Source organism: Anopheles merus, chromosome 3L (assembly GCF_017562075.2).
Source record: "Anopheles merus strain MAF chromosome 3L, AmerM5.1, whole genome shotgun sequence".
NCBI lineage: Eukaryota > Metazoa > Arthropoda > Insecta > Diptera > Culicidae > Anopheles > Anopheles merus.
Window position 1 is genome coordinate 39671168 of NC_054085.1, and position 21529 is coordinate 39692696.

At 43.5% G+C, this 21529-nt stretch overlaps 7 protein-coding genes and 1 long non-coding RNA gene across 10 annotated transcripts; 5 read left to right on the forward strand and 3 right to left on the reverse strand.

Moving 5' to 3' along the window:
• Window positions 1-159: 159 nt before the first annotated feature.
• On the reverse strand, window positions 160-1832 carry LOC121599386 (peptide methionine sulfoxide reductase-like). Its single transcript, XM_041927141.1, has 4 exons — window positions 1687-1832; window positions 1408-1610; window positions 1070-1330; window positions 160-747 (listed from the first exon to the last, which is right to left on the reverse strand). Exons 1-4 carry the CDS (start codon window positions 1696-1698, stop codon window positions 513-515), a joined length of 711 nt encoding a protein of 236 aa, XP_041783075.1. The 5' UTR covers window positions 1699-1832; the 3' UTR covers window positions 160-512.
• A 494-nt stretch (window positions 1833-2326) lies between these two features.
• On the forward strand, window positions 2327-4007 carry LOC121599385 (peptide methionine sulfoxide reductase-like). Its single transcript, XM_041927140.1, has 4 exons — window positions 2327-2479; window positions 2556-2758; window positions 2836-3096; window positions 3420-4007. The coding sequence occupies exons 1-4, from the start codon at window positions 2468-2470 to the stop codon at window positions 3652-3654; spliced, it is 711 nt and encodes a 236-aa protein (XP_041783074.1). The 5' UTR covers window positions 2327-2467; the 3' UTR covers window positions 3655-4007.
• Window positions 4008-6061: 2054 nt separating this feature from the next.
• Window positions 6062-11180, forward strand: LOC121599693. Of its 3 annotated transcripts, none has more exons than XR_006005721.1 (6): window positions 6062-6260; window positions 6575-7093; window positions 9815-10469; window positions 10537-10706; window positions 10780-10991; window positions 11088-11180. It is a non-coding gene; the product is annotated as an uncharacterized LOC121599693 (long non-coding RNA). The 3 variants fall into 3 exon arrangements; XR_006005720.1 differs by having other exon boundaries at window positions 11069-11162; XR_006005719.1 differs by lacking the exons at window positions 6062-6260; window positions 6575-7093 and adding an exon at window positions 8087-9049 and having other exon boundaries at window positions 11069-11162.
• On the reverse strand, window positions 6512-11276 carry LOC121599692 (DNA-directed RNA polymerases I, II, and III subunit RPABC3). Its single transcript, XM_041927711.1, has 3 exons — window positions 11066-11276; window positions 10681-10961; window positions 6512-6726 (listed from the first exon to the last, which is right to left on the reverse strand). Exons 1-2 carry the CDS (start codon window positions 11274-11276, stop codon window positions 10720-10722), a joined length of 453 nt encoding a protein of 150 aa, XP_041783645.1. The 3' UTR covers window positions 6512-6726; window positions 10681-10719.
• An 825-nt stretch (window positions 11277-12101) lies between these two features.
• On the forward strand, window positions 12102-13626 carry LOC121599556 (COP9 signalosome complex subunit 7). The gene is made up of 4 exons (XM_041927433.1): window positions 12102-12389; window positions 12459-12932; window positions 13003-13141; window positions 13380-13626. Exons 1-4 carry the CDS (start codon window positions 12192-12194, stop codon window positions 13403-13405), a joined length of 837 nt encoding a protein of 278 aa, XP_041783367.1. The 5' UTR covers window positions 12102-12191; the 3' UTR covers window positions 13406-13626.
• Window positions 13627-13726: 100 nt separating this feature from the next.
• On the reverse strand, window positions 13727-15726 carry LOC121599554 (maltase A3-like). The gene is made up of 3 exons (XM_041927430.1): window positions 14560-15726; window positions 14384-14491; window positions 13727-14317 (listed from the first exon to the last, which is right to left on the reverse strand). Exons 1-3 carry the CDS (start codon window positions 15679-15681, stop codon window positions 13730-13732), a joined length of 1818 nt encoding a protein of 605 aa, XP_041783364.1. The 5' UTR covers window positions 15682-15726; the 3' UTR covers window positions 13727-13729.
• A 7-nt stretch (window positions 15727-15733) lies between these two features.
• On the forward strand, window positions 15734-18397 carry LOC121599555 (maltase A3-like). Its single transcript, XM_041927432.1, has 4 exons — window positions 15734-16753; window positions 16851-17417; window positions 17500-18107; window positions 18176-18397. The coding sequence occupies exons 1-4, from the start codon at window positions 16274-16276 to the stop codon at window positions 18318-18320; spliced, it is 1800 nt and encodes a 599-aa protein (XP_041783366.1). The 5' UTR covers window positions 15734-16273; the 3' UTR covers window positions 18321-18397.
• Window positions 18398-19395: 998 nt separating this feature from the next.
• LOC121600473 (probable maltase) lies at window positions 19396-21472 on the forward strand. The gene is made up of 3 exons (XM_041929099.1): window positions 19396-20526; window positions 20609-21204; window positions 21279-21472. The coding sequence occupies exons 1-3, from the start codon at window positions 19450-19452 to the stop codon at window positions 21358-21360; spliced, it is 1755 nt and encodes a 584-aa protein (XP_041785033.1). The 5' UTR covers window positions 19396-19449; the 3' UTR covers window positions 21361-21472.
• The last annotated feature ends 57 nt before the right edge of the window (window positions 21473-21529 follow it).

Sequence of the window (21529 nt, forward strand, 5' to 3'; positions counted from 1 at the left end):
ACAGTAAATAAGCCCACCGTAACATTTGATCCCCTGGAGCTGAAATCGCTGCTAGGATCACCTGATAAGACATACTGTTTCGAAAGTAGTAGTAAGTTTCTTCCTCTTTTCGGTTTTATCAAGGCCCAGTCCATCAAGATGCAATACGACGTAGCTGTGTTAAAGTAGTGCAACACTTCAGTATTTTATTCAATTACTTATTATCTATTGTTGGCATCTTCCAGCTCCTAACACCTTATCACAGCAGGTTTATCAAGAACGAATCTGCCATTTAAAAAACATCTTGCTTGTAATCAGTATGGCTAACATCACTTGTCAAATCGCATCGTAGCGATCGATCGCTAATCTATCGGCGATCCAGTTTTTAAATGTAAAAATGACAACGCTTTATGAAACCGTTGTCAGCAATCGCTCCAGCGACAGAGAAAGCCTCACTGTGTTCAGTTCTCCATCAAGTCGAGAATGGATTATATACACTGTTGTTTCTTTCCTCACAATGCGTCCGGAATGCTTCAACAAAAAATGCCACCGCCCTCGTTCTGGATGACGTACTCGCGGACGTACTGCACCTGATCCTTACTCAATCCCAGCAGATCGGCCTCATCTTCAAACTGCTTCAGTCCGGATACGCCGATGAGATATCCGTTCAATCGAGCCGCCACGTGTGACGTATGCAGCAAGTCCGGCGTGAGTCCGATGCCCTTGGCCAGATCGGTGTGGCCCTGCAGGCGGTACTTTTGATGGTAGCTGAATGAGGAACACAGAACGAATATGCCAAACATCGTGAGTATCTCGTGATTGCACAGAAGGCCAGTGTATGATGAGCGAGGGGAAGTGTTAGACGAATAGACGTGGTAGTGCGTTAAATGCGGTGAATCTCTACCGTAGTGGTGGTGTTTTCGCGCTTTAGCTGCGAACACAGCTTGTTTGATGTTGGTGAAGCCTTTCGCGACGTCGCCATAGAAACTGAGCTGTGACAGTGAACTTGTGAGATCGACTTGCGGCACACGCATCAAGTGTACGACCCTGAAAGTTGAACGATCTTTCGCGTTCGGCAAGAGATACTCACTTTTCGGCAGGATAGAATGGACCGGCTGGTGCAATTTCGGTGATGATCTGCTCCGGAGCACGCTTCACCTGCTCCTCTGCCCGGCTCGCTTCCGCAATTTGACGTTGTTGCTCGTTATGATACAAAATCAGCGACATGTACTGGCGCTTCATGCGAGTGGTCAGACCGTACTCGTGGTTGTTCCAAAACAAATCCAACAGATCATTGTAACTGATCGTTTGAGGATCATAATCAATTTCGATGACTTCCGTGTGATCTCCCCTGTGGAAAACAAGACACAGCAAACCATTAGAGCTGTCGGTCTGATCGACGCACTATGCACAGGAAGAAATACGTACATCTTCTTATAGGCCGGCGACTCGGTAGAGCCTCCCGCATAGCCTACACGTGTCCGCAGAACTCCCTTGGTGGCGCCAAAGAGTGAGTCACATCCCCAAAAGCAACCCATTCCGAAGGTGGCCTTCTCAAAAGGCGTGTCGATCTGATGCAGCGGCTGCTGGGGGATATTTTCCAGCCTTCCAGCTTGATCGTGTGCGTGTTCCTAGAGGGGCAAAGCGTCAAAGGAAAGATTTAGCGTCGACCATTGATGCAGCAGTCCTCAGTCCGCTTCTACTTACTGTAGCTACCATGTTGATGGTTTTGACCAAATTAGCAGCGATCGCTCGGATAAATAACGCGTGTATGATAGTGTTCACGCAGCTGTCTGAACGATTGTGACGATCGCTCGACACAAGCAGTGACTTGGGTTTGATGCTGCGGTTTCTCGCGCGCCAGATTTATATACATCCCCCACCCCGCTCGGGGTGAAAACAAACCGGTCCGCTTGTAATACTCACACAACTAACTGGTTCGTTTCGCGATAAGGCATTCGATGTAGCTACACAACTTGTCGTTATTATATGAGGTTGAATGTATTGTGCACGAACATTCAACGATATTTCTAGCCAGTGAAACATTTTTTTAGTTTTCAATTAGATAGCTTCTACAGACGAGAGGCAGATACAGGCAAGATGATAAAAATAACCAAGCAGGTAACCCAGTTTTTCGCGTACAAAAGGTTTTTATGCCTGTAGCTTTAAAACGCTCATAGACAACTCACACAGATCTGCTGGCATATGCGCACACAATACATTCCTTATGTTGTGAATACGATTGACTCGGGCCGTATTCGGACACCAACCAGTTAGCTGTGTGAGTATTACAAGCGGACCGGTTTGTTTTCACCCCGAGCGGGGTGGGGGATGTATATAAATCTGGCGCGCGAGAAACCGCAGCATCAAACCCAAGTCACTGCTTGTGTCGAGCGATCGTCACAATCGTTCAGACAGCTGCGTGAACACTATCATACACGCGTTATTTATCCGAGCGATCGCTGCTAATTTGGTCAAAACCATCAACATGGTAGCTACAGTAAGTAGAAGCGGACTGAGGACTGCTGCATCAATGGTCGACGCTAAATCTTTCCTTTGACGCTTTGCCCCTCTAGGAACACGCACACGATCAAGCTGGAAGGCTGGAAAATATCCCCCAGCAGCCGCTGCATCAGATCGACACGCCTTTTGAGAAGGCCACCTTCGGAATGGGTTGCTTTTGGGGATGTGACTCACTCTTTGGCGCCACCAAGGGAGTTCTGCGGACACGTGTAGGCTATGCGGGAGGCTCTACCGAGTCGCCGGCCTATAAGAAGATGTACGTATTTCTTCCTGTGCATAGTGCGTCGATCAGACCGACAGCTCTAATGGTTTGCTGTGTCTTGTTTTCCACAGGGGAGATCACACGGAAGTCATCGAAATTGATTATGATCCTCAAACGATCAGTTACAATGATCTGTTGGATTTGTTTTGGAACAACCACGAGTACGGTCTGACCACTCGCATGAAGCGCCAGTACATGTCGCTGATTTTGTATCATAACGAGCAACAACGTCAAATTGCGGAAGCGAGCCGGGCAGAGGAGCAGGTGAAGCGTGCTCCGGAGCAGATCATCACCGAAATTGCACCAGCCGGTCCATTCTATCCTGCCGAAAAGTGAGTATCTCTTGCCGAACGCGAAAGATCGTTCAACTTTCAGGGTCGTACACTTGATGCGTGTGCCGCAAGTCGATCTCACAAGTTCACTGTCACAGCTCAGTTTCTATGGCGACGTCGCGAAAGGCTTCACCAACATCAAACAAGCTGTGTTCGCAGCTAAAGCGCGAAAACACCACCACTACGGTAGAGATTCACCGCATTTTAACGCACTACCACGTCTATTCGTCTAACACTTCCCCTCGCTCATCATACACTGGCCTTCTGTGCAATCACGAGATACTCACGATGTTTGGCATATTCGTTCTGTGTTCCTCATTCAGCTACCATCAAAAGTACCGCCTGCAGGGCCACACCGATCTGGCCAAGGGCATCGGACTCACGCCGGACTTGCTGCATACGTCACACGTGGCGGCTCGATTGAACGGATATCTCATCGGCGTATCCGGACTGAAGCAGTTTGAAGATGAGGCCGATCTGCTGGGATTGAGTAAGGATCAGGTGCAGTACGTCCGCGAGTACGTCATCCAGAACGAGGGCGGTGGCATTTTTTGTTGAAGCATTCCGGACGCATTGTGAGGAAAGAAACAACAGTGTATATAATCCATTCTCGACTTGATGGAGAACTGAACACAGTGAGGCTTTCTCTGTCGCTGGAGCGATTGCTGACAACGGTTTCATAAAGCGTTGTCATTTTTACATTTAAAAACTGGATCGCCGATAGATTAGCGATCGATCGCTACGATGCGATTTGACAAGTGATGTTAGCCATACTGATTACAAGCAAGATGTTTTTTTAATGGCAGATTCGTTCTTGATAAACCTGCTGTGATAAGGTGTTAGGAGCTGGAAGATGCCAACAATAGATAATAAGTAATTGAATAAAATACTGAAGTGTTGCACTACTTTAACACAGCTACGTCGTATTGCATCTTGATGGACTGGGCCTTGATAAAACCGAAAAGAGGAAGAAACTTACTACTACTTTCGAAACAGTATGTCTTATCAGGTGATCCTAGCAGCGATTTCAGCTCCAGGGGATCAAATGTTACGGTGGGCTTATTTACTGTTTGTGGCTAGTGCGCCTTAGTATGGTTTAAGAGACGAAAGAGGTCCAAAGGAGTCTAAGTTTCTCGGAGTCATACCAACTAAGCGTTATGATTTTTCTTTATGAAACAATTTAGCACACTTCAGATGCACCTCCCTCGGGACGTGTATATATGAGATTTAAAATCCAGAATGGGATTTTGTTAATTGTTCGTTTTCCGGTTATCCTACAGGACAGTTCCATACGGTTTATTTTATCAAATAATATCTCGTTAGGATAGCGAAACGCATGGCATTTGATGATTGTTGTACAATTGAATGTCAAGTATATGAATATGAATAAAAATGGGACGGAAAAATAAGATGATTTGCAACTTTCGTGAGCGATAAGTGATGATGAGGTTATCTCGGGGGTGCCAGCTGTGCGCTGATGTGCCCGTCGGTTCACTTGAAGGTGTGCGCGTACCGTGTGCTAGTGTTTGAGCTATCATGCGGTGAGATTTGAAAGTGTGTGCTACAAGCTTTCAATGTGCACGTGAACTAGCAATCATTGGACAAGTTCAGGAGGGGATGAAATGGGTCTATTTCTGTGATAATCAAAGCCAATCAAATTTGAGCAAAAAGAAACATTCGCCAATTCACACAAGAAAACCTTATTGCGTCGCAGAAAATGTCTCGCATATTGGCGGTACCAATGTGAGGTCAGTTCCCAAAAGGAATTGTGACTCCCTTTCCGGCTCAGAAAGCTCGCGCTTCGCAGCCGTCCATTACTGTTGCAAAGAAACAGTGGGACGTTTTTTTTTTCAAGATCATCACACCGCCAAACCACGCTTAGCCCGTGCGCATGGGCAATTACCGGCGTGGTTCGTCTTTGTCTCGTGCTGCCTCTCCCTGCCGGCGTCAACCGCTGCTTGTCGTTCTCGCTTCGCTTGGCGGTGATTCAAGACTTTCCGTCGCTGTCGGTCGGGGCAATACCTTGCTCGTGACGATGATAACGGCGCGCACTTGCTTCCGATGTGGGATGGCGAATTTCATTCAAATTATTTTTCTCGTCGCGATTTCAGCCAGTTCCATAGGGCGAACTGGAGTGAAAGTAAGTTTTTCGGAAAGGGTGAAACGAGATCTTTATTTCGATACAGTTTGTGATGCGTGTAAACATGAAACTTAACACATGCATTGCACAAATTGATGCGTAATTACTCAGATATATTATCAGATATAATACTTTCATTGTTATTTTAAATCGAAATTCCCAATAATTCTTTATAATACACACTGAGTTCAAGGAAACACAGACGCCACTTCATTCATGTAACACACAATGTAACACATGTGCGTTTCATTTAATGGTTTGTTTTATTTAAATTTCGCCTGTCTAATCAAATGTGCTTCCCGCAAGCTTTTTTAACAGATGATTGAGCACGCACTATCACTCTTCAAAACATTTTAGATTGCAAATAATCGGTCACATGTGCTTTGTCTATTCGCACGGTACATGTATGCAAAGAATGCGATCGAGCGGACATTATCCGAGTGATGTTGAATTTGAACTGCATACATGATCAAATATCATTGGTGGGATTTTATACCATCAAACTTTTCGGAAATTAGGATGAGATTAAAAGTGCGAAAACCCCGCAAACAAAAATGTTTTGAAAAAAAACGAAACGTGCTGCAGACATACATTTGTTTGTATTCCCGCCCCGTTAAATAGATGTGTTAGTGTATGGTATGGTGCTGCTTCTCAACACACACATACACACATTACACAGTTCTTAAAATATTACTCACACATACGCAGCCAATTAAAAGGCCTTTCAAACGGTGCGATGAAGGGCGAGAGATTGTTGCATAGGTTGTTGTATTAGCTAACATTATAATGCTTCGCTTGAGCTAGCACCGTTACTTGTTTGACAGATTGTTACAGCTAACGTCTGTCAATCGTAAATCTGTCCATGTTTATTTTTCACAAAGGCTGCTACACCAATAGGCTCCATTTTCATAACCTGGTAGACATTATTGTTGATAAAGTTTAAATTATTTCCCCTTAAACAACAGTGCCAAAGCAATTCCGCATACAAAATGTGCAAATGCATCGCTGGAACATGTGTCTGCTGGTAAGAATTAGTTACTCACATTTCACACACATTTGTAGCGCAGCATCTATCCATACTCAAAAATTAGCGCCTTTGTTATAGGTTTTCACTTAATTTATTACTTTGCATTTTCTAGAAAACTGACTAAAGCTCCCATGAAAATAGGGATATGAACCTTTTTATCGCGGAGCTATCATAATCAAATCATTTCTTTCTATTCCCAAATGCATGTCTCAACTCGGTCAAATTTGAAACCCATATGCCATATTACGTACAAGCAAACATTATAATGGTTTATTAAAAGATACATTTAATTTTCTTTTCTATTTTAACAGTTGCTGCCAATGCGCTATGAGCATGTTCATATCGCTGCTGTTTGTCTTCATACTGATCGCTGCAGCTGTCGCATTAGGAATTTACTTCGGACTGCTGAACGTGGACGATACAGCTCCGGATGTATCGGACTTCGTGCATAAAACTGGCGATTCTATAAAAGATAGCATTAAGGATAAGTTCCAATAGCTCCTCTCCGTATTCTATGGTTACAACATAATTTTAAAGTTTTTACATCACATTGTGAATCTCTCCATAATTATACGCTATGCACACCCGAAAAAAGGGTTAACTACCATTGTAAACCAACGATAGTGGCCTACAGCAATTAAGCTACGCAATCGTACAACACATAAGTGCTTTAATCGTCTATGCATGAAATGGTCAGTACGACCAGCAAACGTATTATTCATCGCTGCAGAGCCATCCAGAGAAACATAACAAGCATGATAGAAACATACATTTGCTCAGGAACAATTACCACTGCTCCGCTCTTCATTCCAAGGTGCTTCATTGACGTGGTAAGTTTACCAAATTTAAATTCCATCTCCGGTCCTTGCGTTATTATTTCCATTCGGTGACCGACACAATTCACATTCAGTTGGTTCGCCATTCTATATGATTCATTCAAAACAACTGAACCAATAGTATGTATTGTCGTTAAACGATTTCACACTGCACACTGAGAGCTTAGTACGCCCAATACAGACATTGAAGTTAACGCCAGTTTTTCTTTCAAATGTCCCACAAAACATGACCTTAGTTTTCAGTAAAGTATGCTACCGCACTCATAAAAGGAAGGAGCTTATCCTTGATTTACAATGCCATCAAGGTTCAATGGTCTTTTTTAACCCCGGCTACCTGTAGAGCAAAAGTGGTGAAGGATATCGCGATGCTTGCGTGCTAACTGATTGGAACAGTGGGCTGGTTAACAGTTCAAGGGCAGGTATGTCCATAATTATTTTGAGCTAGACATGTTAAATACATCTATGTTACGGATACAAGTTCACAAACTATCATATTTGAACTCCATTTGCTATAAAGAAAGTTCTTTCTCTTTCGATTTGCTTTACGATCACTGTGTAAAGAGGAAATATCACGCAGCAAGCGCATTATAGGGAAGGGTGTTGCTAGGGTGAAAATAACTCATACCCTCTACCATACTACTGTATATTGAATTAAAAAGGTGGGATAATGGCTTCAAGCGTTCCGACTAGTGTTGGCCGTTCCGGTTTGAACCTAATAAAAAAGGTCCTTTCTTTTAATTGGCCGTTCTGTTTCGATCCCTTATACAAAATCGTTCCGTTCCGTTCAAATCCATTCATTTCGTTATTTCCGTTCCTTCCGTTCCGTTCCTTTCATTACGTTCCTTCCGCCCCGTTCTATTCATTTCGTTTGTTTCGTTCATTTCGTTCGTTTCGTCCGTTTCGTTCATTTCGTTCCGTTCTTTGCCGCTTCAATATTGTTAGTAAGGTGCTCTCGTTTGTGCGTTCCGTTCTTTAGAAAAAAAAAACCGGTTTGGTCCGGCTGTTGCTTGCTGCTTGACAGATGACTGTTCACTCTTTCTCGCACATAATCTCTGTTGCTTTCGCTCGCTCACATGCTCCCAAGAATATTTATCGCACTTCGTCGCTTATCGTTTACACAAATCGCGGTAAGCGAAACAGAAAATGGTGCAGCATATAGTATTATGATGCAATTTCAATATCTGTTGTACCTTGTGTAATTAAATTATCTTATTTTAACAAGACAAATGGTTATTCTAATATTTGAAGCTACACTCATACATAGAACAGGTCGGAAGAGATTGGAGCTTGAAGGCAAGAGGAGTCGATAAAACTTTCAATGATTCGAATTTATTGGCATGATTGCAATATTTGGCCATTCGATTCCAAGCAACAATTTGTTTAAAATAATTAGTGAAATTAAAATAATTAGTCGTTCTCGTGATTCACTCGTCAACTCGTACGACTTAACAACATGCTCGTCTCGGATTAAAGCCTCGAAAGGACCGTGCTCCCATACGTAGGACTGATTATCCTGCTACGGGTAATTAATAAGTCACTAATAGCCAAGACTTAGTGGTACAAGAAGAATTTGATCGACAATTGTTGTTGCATAAAAAAAGGAAAAGAAGTTTGAATAATGCTATTTAGCTTGATACAGCTGGTACAGCTCATTGGGCATAGATAGCTGGTTCACATTCCGTTCCTTTTCAAAAATGAACTAGTTCCGTTCCGTTCCTTTATTTTAACTTTGTTTTCCCAACACTAGTTCTGACGTATATCAATTGCTTGTGTAGTGGTGAAGCATCAGACACGTTTGAGTGCGATCGTGGTCGCATAAACATTGGCATTCATTACAAGGCTCATTGGTCGAGATCGCAAGACGTGTTTTCTAAAGGTTCTTCGAAAAGTTTTGCAAGCCATAGGGAAAGGAGTTGCAAAAATGTGTCACTGTGGAACAATTATTGTCTGGTAAATAATCAAGTTCGTTGTTGTATCGGGTTTCGAACAAGTGAATAGAAATCAGTACTTTCCTTTCGTACGCCATAGCCATCAATCATCCAAATGAGCAACTTCATTCCAAAACAATGTCATATTACTCAGAGGAAAAGGCTTTCAAAAATAATGTTTACCGTCGATTACTAACATAAAAATGATTTCCGTTTTTACAAGCATGTTTTGCTCTTCCGCTTGAAATCTAATATTGTGCAAGCAAAACGTGAGTGTAGTGTACACTTTTGCACGGCTCTTCCCCCACTCCCTCATTTCAACTCAAGGTTATTCTTGTTGAACAAAGTTAATTGAGTTTTTGTGCACAAGCAAATTACATCATGTGCAAATAAAACGTGGGAAACGTGTCTGTGAAATAGAAAAATAGGCTCAACTTTCAATTGCAAAACAAACGTATGAAAAGGAAATACCCCAGCGGAGTCAGAATATGTTACGCTTCTCACAAGGTAACAGTGATACAGTGCCTCAATCGGAAAAACGTACAGCTCAATAAAGTTTTGTCTTGTTCAAAATAGTTCAAACTAGATTTGTCTAGTTTTCCGATTGAGGCACACTGTATGTTATTTTCTACGATCTCAAACCCACACAACGACAACGAACAGCCAACAAAGAAACTAGACTTCGGAGTTACGCGAATCATGAATCACCATACTATCACAAACATGCATGCAGTAATAGCAAAAATATGTATTATAAATTGCGTTTGTAAACCACTTCTCATTTCAGTTGCATTCTTTTCGCTATCGCCATTGCCGTAGCCGTTTACTATGGAGTTATTCACGTCGATGAGTCCGCTTCCGATGTAATAAAGGACACTGGATCTAAGATTAAGGATTCCATTAAAGATGGCTTTAAAAAGCTAAGCGACAATTGAGCGTGTTTGCAAATGTTACAACACACAACACAGAAGATGCTACCTGAAAATGGAACACCACCTCACTACCAAAAACGTGCCAGCTATTACGCATACAGATATTTGCTCCCATCTATACAAACACATAATACTATTCCGTATAAAACGAAGCATGTAACGCACCTACCTCGAAGGTAGGCCTACAATCACTAACAGAGATCTGGTATTAATCTCAGCAGATTGCTAATTTATTAAATCCGCGATTCAAAGGAAGCTTTTTATGAAGAATTTTTGCGATATTAATTGAATAAAATTTCTATTTAACATGTAATCGTCTAATTTTGCTGAGTTTCATGTTTCTTGCATATCTCTGTTCAGAGATCGCTTAACAACTAGCACAGCTGACGTACCCAGATTTGGTAACAGATATCTGATCCTCAGTATGCTTTGCATGCATGGAATAACCGTTGCTCCTCCACCAATGGATTCATCCCAAATTTCCGAAATCCAACATACTTCTTGGTTGTGGTAAGTTTTTGAAATCACGAAAAATCAAATGCACATGCCTAATAGCATTTCTAATTATTAATTTCAGTCTCATTTGTACGACACTGGTGATTCTGGTGATGACAATAAGTGTCGCACTTAACATTTTTTTATGGATACGACTTTCAAAAGCATTCCAGCAATAGTGATCATCATGAACCGGGGTAAAATAAAGTAGATAAACTCAACTCACGTTTGTTCCTTGTTAAGTGTACTCAGGTACGAATACAAACTAAAACGCCAGCTTCTTCATTAGCAAAAACATGTGTTGATCAATTTCAAATCCATGTAGATTGTTGGCATCTCCCTGCAATCGCATCAACAGACCACCAAACGAAACGTACGCCGACAGCCGATTGGAAGACTCGGTCTGTGAATCGTCACCTTCAATCCTGTAAACCTTGCCGAACATTACGTACTCGAAACTGTCGGCACGCGATCCTTCTATTTCTGCAGCGTTGTACTCCATGCTGGCTGTGAAAGAAGCGACGTTCAAATACAATGGTAGGCAAGACTTTCTACAACAATATGTTCTGTAGTTGTACGTATGTATCTCTCGCCTCTTCCAACCCACTCACCAGCTGTTCCATCTTCGTGCAGAGTCGTTGCCAGAACGAGACGAAATTTGTCTCCCAGTTCCAGAGGGTAGAGCCACGAGTTGATGTCTAATATGAGATCCATTTTGAACGATTCGGATTCACAGTGAAGCCGGCTAACTCGATCAAACTTTTTCCCTTCTGGGTCCATGTCCTTCACATTGAAAATATCTTCGAACAATATTCCCGACATTCTGTTGCCAATGTGAAGCGCGCGTGCCTTCCAAACTTGAGGTTATGATGACCGGTTATTCGGTTTCCAAAGTTAACACCACAAACCAGTCCGATTTTTGCTTGTTAATGTATAAAAATGGCGTCTAATGTTTATAAGACGCTATTTTGTACTTAGTTTAATTCGATTGCGAGGAATTAACTTTGTTTTAAATGTGCTATTTCGCGATTGCTTGTGGCAATCTCGTTGCCGCACTTGTTTGTTTATTTCTGTGGCGTTGCCATTTTGACGTTTCCGTTTTAGCTGATCTACACCGTGTATTGCAAAACTTGCCCACATCATTGTCTGGCAAAGTTCATCGTAAAATAAATGAAAATATTATATATTACAGTGGCTGAATCAAAGTGCCTATTTCTGAAATATTTAATAAAATTGTTTATATTTTACCAGTGAATGCCACAGTGTTATTACTTCCAGATCAAAATTAGCTAATATAAACTAATATCATACAGTCTGCTCCCGAGTTACGCTGCTTGTGCGTTCCCGAGAAATCCACGTAAGTCGAATTTCGCAGTTTTAGACCAAACTACAATTGGTTACTCAGTATTTTTTATTCAATTTAATACTTTTATACATTTTATCATGTATTTTATTCGATTCGTGCAGAACATTCTGATATTTTTCGCTTGTAAGTGGATTAAATTTATTAGTTAAAATGCAATTTATACTGCATTAGGAGCAAATTGTACTGATTTGACACTTGATCTATAAAATTTTGAAAACCGCGTATCTCCGAATCCGCGTAAGTCGAGAATCGCGCATCTCGGGAACAGACTGTATCTGCAGATCGTAAATGTCAATCGATGTTTCCAAACCATTTTCACGCGGAGTAACAAATAGAACAGGTCGTTTGCAAGAAAAAGTACAACTAGCGCAATGACTCCGGAATTATCGAATTTTGAAACCGACTCTCCGGCCCGTCAGCAGTACTCAGCGCACAATCCAATAGAGCAATACGTTTTGCTCGCTAAAGGAGCCAAAGGTGCGGCCTGTACGGAATTGATCAAACAGGTACTGGAAGCACCGGGAGTTCACGTATTTGGAGAACTGTTGGCGATGCCCAACATTGAAGAGGTAAGCAATAATGGAAGGAAGATTGTGTTTGTTGATGTTTTACTACTGTACCTGATGATTGCCTTTTAGCTACAAAATGGTCCACACTCTAACTACTACAACACACTGAATTTGTTTGCCTATGGAACATATCGTCAGTATCTAGAGAATCAGACGAAACTTATACAGCTTTCCCCGGCAATGCAAAAGAAGCTGCAACACCTGACGGTGGTATCTTTGGCGATTAAAAGCAAATGCATTCCGTACAACGAGCTGCTCGATGAGCTGGACATTAAAAATGTACGTGTGCTGGAGGATCTAATCATCGAAGCAATTTACGCCGATGTGATTCATGGCAAGCTGGACCAGAAAAATAAGCAGCTGGAAGTAGATTACGCCATTGGACGAGACATCCGCAAGGGTGATGTGAAGGAGATTGCCTCCACCCTGCAAGAATGGAGTGATTCGTGCGAAACCATTCTGCTCTGTCTTGAGACCCAAATTAATCGAGCCAACACTGAAAAGCAGAAACGTATAAAGCACAAGGAATCGATCGATCAAGAGGTGCGTTTGTAAGGGTGGGAGCGATGGAAGGATACGTTCGAAAAGTAAATTACCATCCTTTCTGTTTCAGATTGCCAATTTGAAAAAAGCGATAAAAACTCAAGCAGTAGAGTCCGACGAAGCGATGGCTACAGACACATGCCGGGATATCGTCGGTGGGCTGGATCTGCGAAAAAAACCAGCCAAATCGAAGAGCCTTAAAGGTTCCGGTAAGTCGTGGTTTAAAAATTTTACCTAAGTTAACTTAAAGGGCTATTTTGTATGGTCAGTTATAGATGATTTCTTGTTGCTTTACACTGGTCTTACGGCCTGCTACCGAAAGCATCCATTTCATTCCGTTGAGTGTCAATGACGCTCTCTGTTCTTTCATTGTTTCTTTCAACATTGTTTTATTATTTTGTTTTGATTTTGTTTTTCATACAATTCACTTATTTTCTCATTCGAAAGGTCCAGGAAAGTCAGTATCGAAATGATTGGCTTAACTCCCTCCCAAGAAGACACACGCGCCTCAGCCTGCTAACCAAAGGGCAGCTTTTGGGATATTAATTCATGAGTGTCTTTTTACTTTACTTATTCACATTATTTATTCGACGTTTCGAGGAAAGACGGTACACGTGGTGCCGTTTCTTTATTTTTCTCATTACTAAACTATGTAATGCAATGCGCGAATAAAAAAATATATATATATCAGCGATTCAAAATGAGCGAGTCTAGCAAGCTAAGGATAATCCGAAAGAGTAACTCTATGCCAATACAGTGTACTATTTAAAACAATGAGCCATTCTTGAGATGGAAGGCTAGATTTGTACAACTTCCGGCTGAATATGGTATGCCACTAGAACGAACGATTCCTTCGGTCCCACAACTATGCTATCCATTAGCACTGGTTCATTTTTCTCATGAACAGAATTGACACTCAAAATCGCAAGCAAGCCCACTTTCAGGGACGGTTCATACAGAGTAAGATTGATTGTTGTCTGCTGATTTCCAATGTTTGCAATTGTGTAGACAGAGCTTAGCGTACCACCTATATTGGCCTGTCGCAAGATGATTAGTACATTATCTTGCACAAACGTGGCTAAGGTATGCGGAATATATGAAACTTTCTGCTTCATTTCAACCAATCTACGATAAACGTGAAGGTGGCTATTTTCATTTTCTTTAAGCTGCTTTTCTACATTCACTAGTGTGTAGTTCGGTGAAACTGGGAGCCATGTATGGTTTGCTGTCGAGAAGCCAGCATTCTTAGACGAATCCCACTGGAAAGGTGTCCGCTCCGGATCGCGTGTTGTATACTGGTAACGATCTGGGCCCGCATTACAAGCCGCTGGATCTACAGTGTCGTTGTACGATATCCATACGTCGTCCATACCTATCTCTTCACCCTAAAAGTATATGCAATTTTAGATGCTTTGGTTTCGAGCTGATGGCACAAATCTGTTAATGCGTACATTGTAAGTAATGGCAACACCCGGCAGCGAAAGCATAATCATATTCATGGAATCTATCATATCTTCGCCAAATCGACTAGCTACACGGTGTTGGTCGTGGTTTCCTAGCTAAAAAGCATACAAGATGCATTCGAGATTAAATGTAATACAGGCTTCGTACAAGCTATTACACCTACCACCCAATTTGGAACGACAGAGTCCATCGGAGGCATATGGTCGATCCAGTAGTTGATAGTATTCAGAAAATCCTGTGCCGTAGAATCTTTATTGAGATCGGTTATGAAATGAAAATTGAACGGAATTTGTGCTCCAGGCACGGTTTCATTGCCGTAATACTTCATAACGATATCAATAGGCGAGTATGTTTCCGCCATAATAATACGTTCCCGTACGCCGTATTGCTGCTGGAACTCGTCCAGAACGGCACGCCACTGATAAACCATATCAAGCGTTTCGTTTCGATCCTGTGTATAGATGTGCACCAGATAGCCAGGGTCGTCCGGGTCATTGGTGTTTCCACTCAGCGGCTCATCCGGGTACTGGCCATCGGCATCAGGAGCTACTTCGAACAAGGTCGGCACCGCATCAATGCGAAATCCTGCTACGCCGCGTCCCAGCCAAAATCGCATTACGTCTTTCATTGCTTCCACCACGGCTGGATTGCGATAGTTTAGATCCGGTTGCTTCACCGAGAATTGATGCAGGTAATACTCCTGGCGTGTTTTGCTCCACTGCCAGGCACTGCCACGGAAAAAGCTAACCCAGTTGCACGGTGCGAGGGGCTGACCGTTGGTATCGTTTGGGTTCGGTCGTCCAGGATGCCAGATGTAAAAATCTTCAAAACCGGGCACTCTTAGCTCGGATTTTTTAAACCATTCGTGCTCATCGCTTGTGTGATTGGGCACGAAGTCCAAAATTACCTCCATATTCAAATCGTTAGCCTTCTTTAACATTGCGTCGAAATCAGCCATGGTGCCATACTCTGGTTGAATTTTGTAGTAATCCGATATGTCGTAACCAAAATCAGCCATCGGAGATGCGAATATTGGTGATAGCCAGAACCCGGTGATGTTGTGAAGATCCAAATAACCCAACCGTGACGTGATGCCACACAAATCGCCTATACCATCACCATTGCTATCCATGAACGATCGCGGATAGATTTGATAGAATACAGCTGATTTCCACCACCCGTTATCATTTCTTTTATCATGTTGTGCACTTTGGGCGAGGAAGTTTCCTAAACCTAGCCAAAACACAAACAAAACACTATATACGGCACACAATTTATTTCTCATCTCACCGCAGCCGAGTGCAGAGACAGACTGAAGAGAGAACACGACCACATTTCTTAGCAGCACCCGCATTATTATGTGTGCCCGAAGGGAGATAAGATTATTACCCGAATCATGTGGTTAGCTATTTTTAGAACCGCATAACGAGTGCAGCTCACGCTGCTCACTCGTCTTTCCCGTCGTACACAAAGCATAGGAAGCGATTGAAATATTGTGATGCGATTGTATGCTTTGCACCCCAAATGCAATGCGATGAGTGTGTTTGTGTATCAAGACGCACTGCTGATGCCTTAGACGCACGCGGACTGACATGCTGGAAGAGGTGTTTTGAAACCTTTCTTACCTTCAATGTCCAATAGGAATCATCGAAAAGAGAAAATACTACATGCGAACACGGCCGTGTGATTCTGTATCCCCTCGAGAGCCATTGTCGAGAGGTTTGCAAATAGGAAACTAGTAATCAACGCTTTCCGCGATTATAAGATCCGCTCGATAACGGTAGTAGGTGTACCTATAAATGCAACTATGGTTTTGAAACACCGACAGCAGTTTGTTGAGTTGTGTGCACCTAACTACGTCTCAACTGTGTGCCAGCATGGCCCTGTACTACTGGCTAGCTTTACTACTGTTGGGCTTGTCTACTGTGACCGCCCAGAAGGATTGGTGGGAAAGTGCGAGCTTCTATCAAATCTATCCGCGATCGTTTCAAGATAGTAACGGCGATGGAATAGGCGATCTGAATGGCATCAGAAGTCGGTTACCGTATCTGAAGTCACTCGGCATAACTGCATTTTGGCTTTCCCCGATCTACCCTTCACCGATGGCCGACTTTGGGTATGATATCTCTAACTTTATGGACATTCATCCGAGCTTTGGAACGTTGGCTGATTTTAAGCAGCTGGTGGAAGAAGCAAAAAAACTGCAACTACGCATCATCCTTGACTTTGTGCCTAACCATTCGAGCGACGACCATGAGTGGTTCAAGAAAAGCGTTCAGCGAGTAAGTGGGTACGAAGACTATTACGTGTGGCAGGATCCCAAACCGGGCACGGAACGCGACCCTCCAAACAACTGGGTAAGAAATAAGGAATAAGAAAGCTTCGCTTTGCCGCTTGTTGTCGTATCGAAATTGTTCTTTTGATTTACAAAGCTCTGCTTTCTGCTTTAAAAAGGTTGCAGCATGGTACGGTTCGGCGTGGGAGTGGAATGACGAGAGAAAGCAATTTTATCTGCATCAGTTCCACAAGAAGCAGCCAGATCTGAACTACCGCAACCCGGCCGTGGTGCAGGCTATGAAGGATGTGCTTCGCTTCTGGTTGGACCAGGGCGTCGACGGCTTCCGTATTGATGCGGTCCCGTGGCTGTTCGAGACGGTGGGTTTCCCAGACGAACCCGTTAGCGGTCATTCCACCGATCCGTTGAGTCAGAACTACCTTACCCACATTTATACGCTCGATCAACCGGAAACCGTCGACATGGTGTATCAGTGGCGGGAATTGATGGATCAGTACAAACAGGAGCACAATACCACCACCAAAGTGCTCATGACCGAGGCATGGTCCTCGTTGGATGTTGTAAAAACGTACTTCAACGACAGTAATAACCGGCAAGGGTCGCAAATGCCGTTCAACTTCCAGTTAATCATGCGGCTGGATCAAAATTCTAAAGCATCCGATTTTCAGACGGTTATTAACTCGTGGCTGGATATCATTCCTCCTGGCCACACGCCCAACTGGGTGGTAAGTAGTGGATTGCTTCCCACTGGTTTGTTGTAACCTGACCAAATAATAAAATAAAAATTGTTTCCTCGTTTCCTACTAGCTTGGTAATCACGACAAACGTCGTGTTTCGTCACGAATGGGTGGAGATCATATGGTAGACATAATGGCTATGATCGAACTCACCTTACCCGGCATAACGGTCACATACCAGGGAGAAGAAATTGGAATGCATGACGTTGATATCTCGTGGACGGACACTCAAGATCCTGCTGCATGCCAGCTAACCGAAGAGACGTATCAGGAAGGTACACGTGACCCAGCCAGAACACCGTTCCAGTGGGATTCTACTGCAAACGCAGGTTTTACGAACGCTTCTGTAAAACCGTGGCTTCCGCTAGCTGCCGATTATCCGCTGGTGAACGTAAAAACACAACAAGAATCAGCCCAAAACAGTCATTTAAAGGTGTTCAAGGAGCTGATGAACTTACGCGGCACAAACACGCTTATCTGGGGCTCGTTTAAGTCACTGGTACTTGGCGAAAATGTGTACGCTATACTGCGTTCTTTCCCCAACGACAAACGAACATATGTCGTGCTGGCAAACATTGGCTCCAAGAGCGAAATAATTGACGCTACAAAACTGGACAACAGTTTGCCGAACGATCTTGTGTTTCGCGTGGTAAGCGTATCGTCAAATCATATCACCGGGTAAGACAATCCTCGCCAAATTTCTTTGCCCTGCACTACATCTATCGTTAAACTTATTTATTTTTTAGAGAATCGGTCGCAACAAACAACATTCTATTGCAGCCTTACGAAGCCGTGGTGTTGGCCAACCATGCAATTCGATTGGCGCAGCAGCTTTATGTATTGATCGGTGCTTTTTGTATGTTGGTGGGTGTGCAATTGTTTAAGGCGTAAACACAAAATTCGCTTAAAAGTTTAGCAGTGAAAAAATAAAAAAAGGAAGATCCTTCAAAATATGTAATTGTATTTTATCACATGTTTTGAAATATTATAAAACCTATATAAGCTTTGAGAAATGTATGATCCCGCTAACATGTACGGCATTAAAGGAAATTTGTTTGAGATTGACTGGTCCATGGGCCGGATTGTCTTATCTCTTCCGCCTGCCTGTACCACACTCCTGGGCATGGCTTTCAGTGACTTACTGATTCTGTACACATCGCAGAATAGTCAAATCAAGGTCCTATGCGGATGGGGTGAACGTAAAAACACAACAACGGGGGCACGATCCATTCGGGGTTTGAAGCCATGACGGGCATGTTGTTAAAGTCTTTGTCGTTGACCACCAGACCGGCCCAAATCCAAATATCTGTTATTAATATGTGATATTATTCATTCTTTCTAACCATGTTAAGTGTTATGGTGAATGGCTAGCTAAAGCCTTTTCAAAGTAGAAAAACCTTTAAGGGTTCTCATTGTTCGTCATTAGATGGAAGTAGATGTTATCGGAATCTCGAGAAATGTATGGAGGTTATGTAGTATAAAGTAGGTAGAAGTGTTTGAAACAAACAAGAATTTATTATCTTTTAGAAACTGTCGTAATAAAAATGATATATTCGAAACGATATAATAATTTGTAGCTCATTGATAGCATTGAGTTTAAAGAATACAAAATCAAATCACTCACTGTACTGCACTTTAGGTGGCAAGTGCAACCATTGAAGTCAAGAAACAATGCCACCCCCGGTGACCCCTTCCAAACCGTTAGTGGGTATAAAAAATGATCAATTTGTCGCCTCGTGAGTGTCCGGAAAAACAACACTGAACTCTGTGTGATTGTGTCTTATCAATCGGCAAACATCGTTCAAGTCATCGCGTTTAGCGATTCACTTCTATCTCGCATGCCGGTTTGCATAGGCATTGTTTAGTTTGTGCATCAAACAGCAAATACTCATCATCATCAAAAAGATCAACTACCGGTAGCTTCAGGGCGAGCGCGAAGGGAAGGAATGTAAAACGCCTATAAAAATAGCAGCTGCCGTATGGCCGGGAAGCATAGTAATTCCCCCGCCCAACGCAGCGCATGGTCGTGACAATGTGGTCCACGGTGATTCTTCTAAGTGTGCTTTTGATCGTGCCATCGCTGCTGGCCGACGAACACTGGTGGCAGCATGCCAACTTTTATCAGATCTATCCACGATCGTTCAAAGACAGTGACGGCGATGGAGTCGGAGATTTGCGCGGCATAATGGAAAAAGTTCCGTACCTGCGACGCGAGCTCGGCATCGATGCAATATGGCTGTCGCCGATCTTCAAGTCACCGATGGCCGACTTTGGCTACGATATTGCCGATTTCCGCGACATTCATTCGGAGTTTGGAACAATTGCGGACCTGGAAGCGCTGGCGACCGCTTGTAATGCAGAGGGGCTTAAGCTAATCCTGGACTTTGTTCCGAACCACAGCAGCGATGAAAGTGAGTGGTTTCTAAAGTCCGTCCAGAAAGATCCCACCTACAGCGATTACTATGTGTGGCATCCGGGTAAGACGCTGGCTAACGGGACGCGCGTGCCTCCTTCGAACTGGGTGAGTGTTTTCCGTGGTTCAGCCTGGGAATGGAACGACGTGCGGAAGGAGTACTATCTCCACCAGTTCCTGGTTAAGCAGCCCGATCTGAACTATCGCAATCCCGCGCTAGTACAAGAAATGAAAGATGTGATGACGTTCTGGCTTGGCAAAGGCGTCCATGGGTTCCGCATCGATGCCGTGCCGTATCTTTTTGAATCGCTGCCCGTTAATGGCGTGTATCCGGACGAGGAGAAAAGTGGCGAAACGGATGACCCAGACAATCCGACGTACTTGGTTCACCAGCACACACAGAATCTAGATGAAACGTTCGACATGATGTACCAGTGGAGAAAGGTGGTGGATGACTTCAAGCAACAGACACAATCCGAGGATATTGTCCTGATGGCGGAGGCTTACACGCCCCTACTGAACATTATCCGGCTATTTGGTAATGAAGTTTCGGAAGGAGCACACATTCCGTTCAACTTCGAGGTCCTTAGCAATACGTTCAAGGATACAACGGGACAACAGTTTTACGACAACATCAAGCGTTGGCTGGACGTGGTGCCAGAGAAGAGATTTTCCAACTGGGTGGTATGTACACCCGATCGACCCGGGCACCGCACGATTATGCCTTTCTCATACCGTTTTTCCCCTCTTATTTTGATCCGTTTAGCTTGGCAATCACGACAACAAACGAGTCTCATCGCGCCTGGGTGTTGCACGGGCAGATCTTTACCAGATAGCGCTGAACGTGCTGCCGGGAGTTGCTGTCACGTACAATGGCGACGAACTAGCGATGGAGGATGTCTTCATCTCCTGGAAGGACACCATCGATCCGGCAGCCTGCAATTCTAACCCCAAGGACTATCTGCTGTACAGCCGCGACCCGGTGCGAACACCGTTCCAGTGGGACGATTCGGTTAGTGCCGGTTTCTCAACCAACCGCACCACCTGGCTACCGGTCGCCTCCAACTACAAAACCCTCAACTACAAAGCGCAGAAAGCTGCGCCACGCTCGCACGTGAAAATATTCAAAGCTCTCGTTCGGCTCCGCAAACAGCGCACACTGCGCGAAGGAACGATGGAAATGCAGATGATAGGTGATAACATAATCGTGATTAAACGGCACCTGGAAGGAGCGAGCACAATTATTACCGTGCTTAACTTCAACAAAACCACCGAAACCGTTAAACTGTCGTCGGTGTTTCAAGGACTTCCATCCGCCTTTGAGGTGATTACCTCGTCGATGCAAACCAACTACATAGATGGGTAAGGTTGTTCGCTCAATCGACTCACCAATTACTTTCAAGATTAAACGAGTGGATTACCATTTCTAATTCCAGTTCCATCGTAGGACGAGATGAAGTTGTGTTGCCCGCTGACGCAGCTATCGTCTTCGAAGGAAATGTCGCAAATGGCATTTAGATCGCGGCTTTATTATCATTTGACTGTTGTTATTCAAAATATGTAGCAAACTTTAAGTGTATAAATTGCGAGTGGACAGTTCTTTCCACTAATAAAAAAAGAATAAAAACTATTCCGGAACATCACGGCACCCTTAGATTCTTCCCACTTCCGGTTACCATTCCTACTA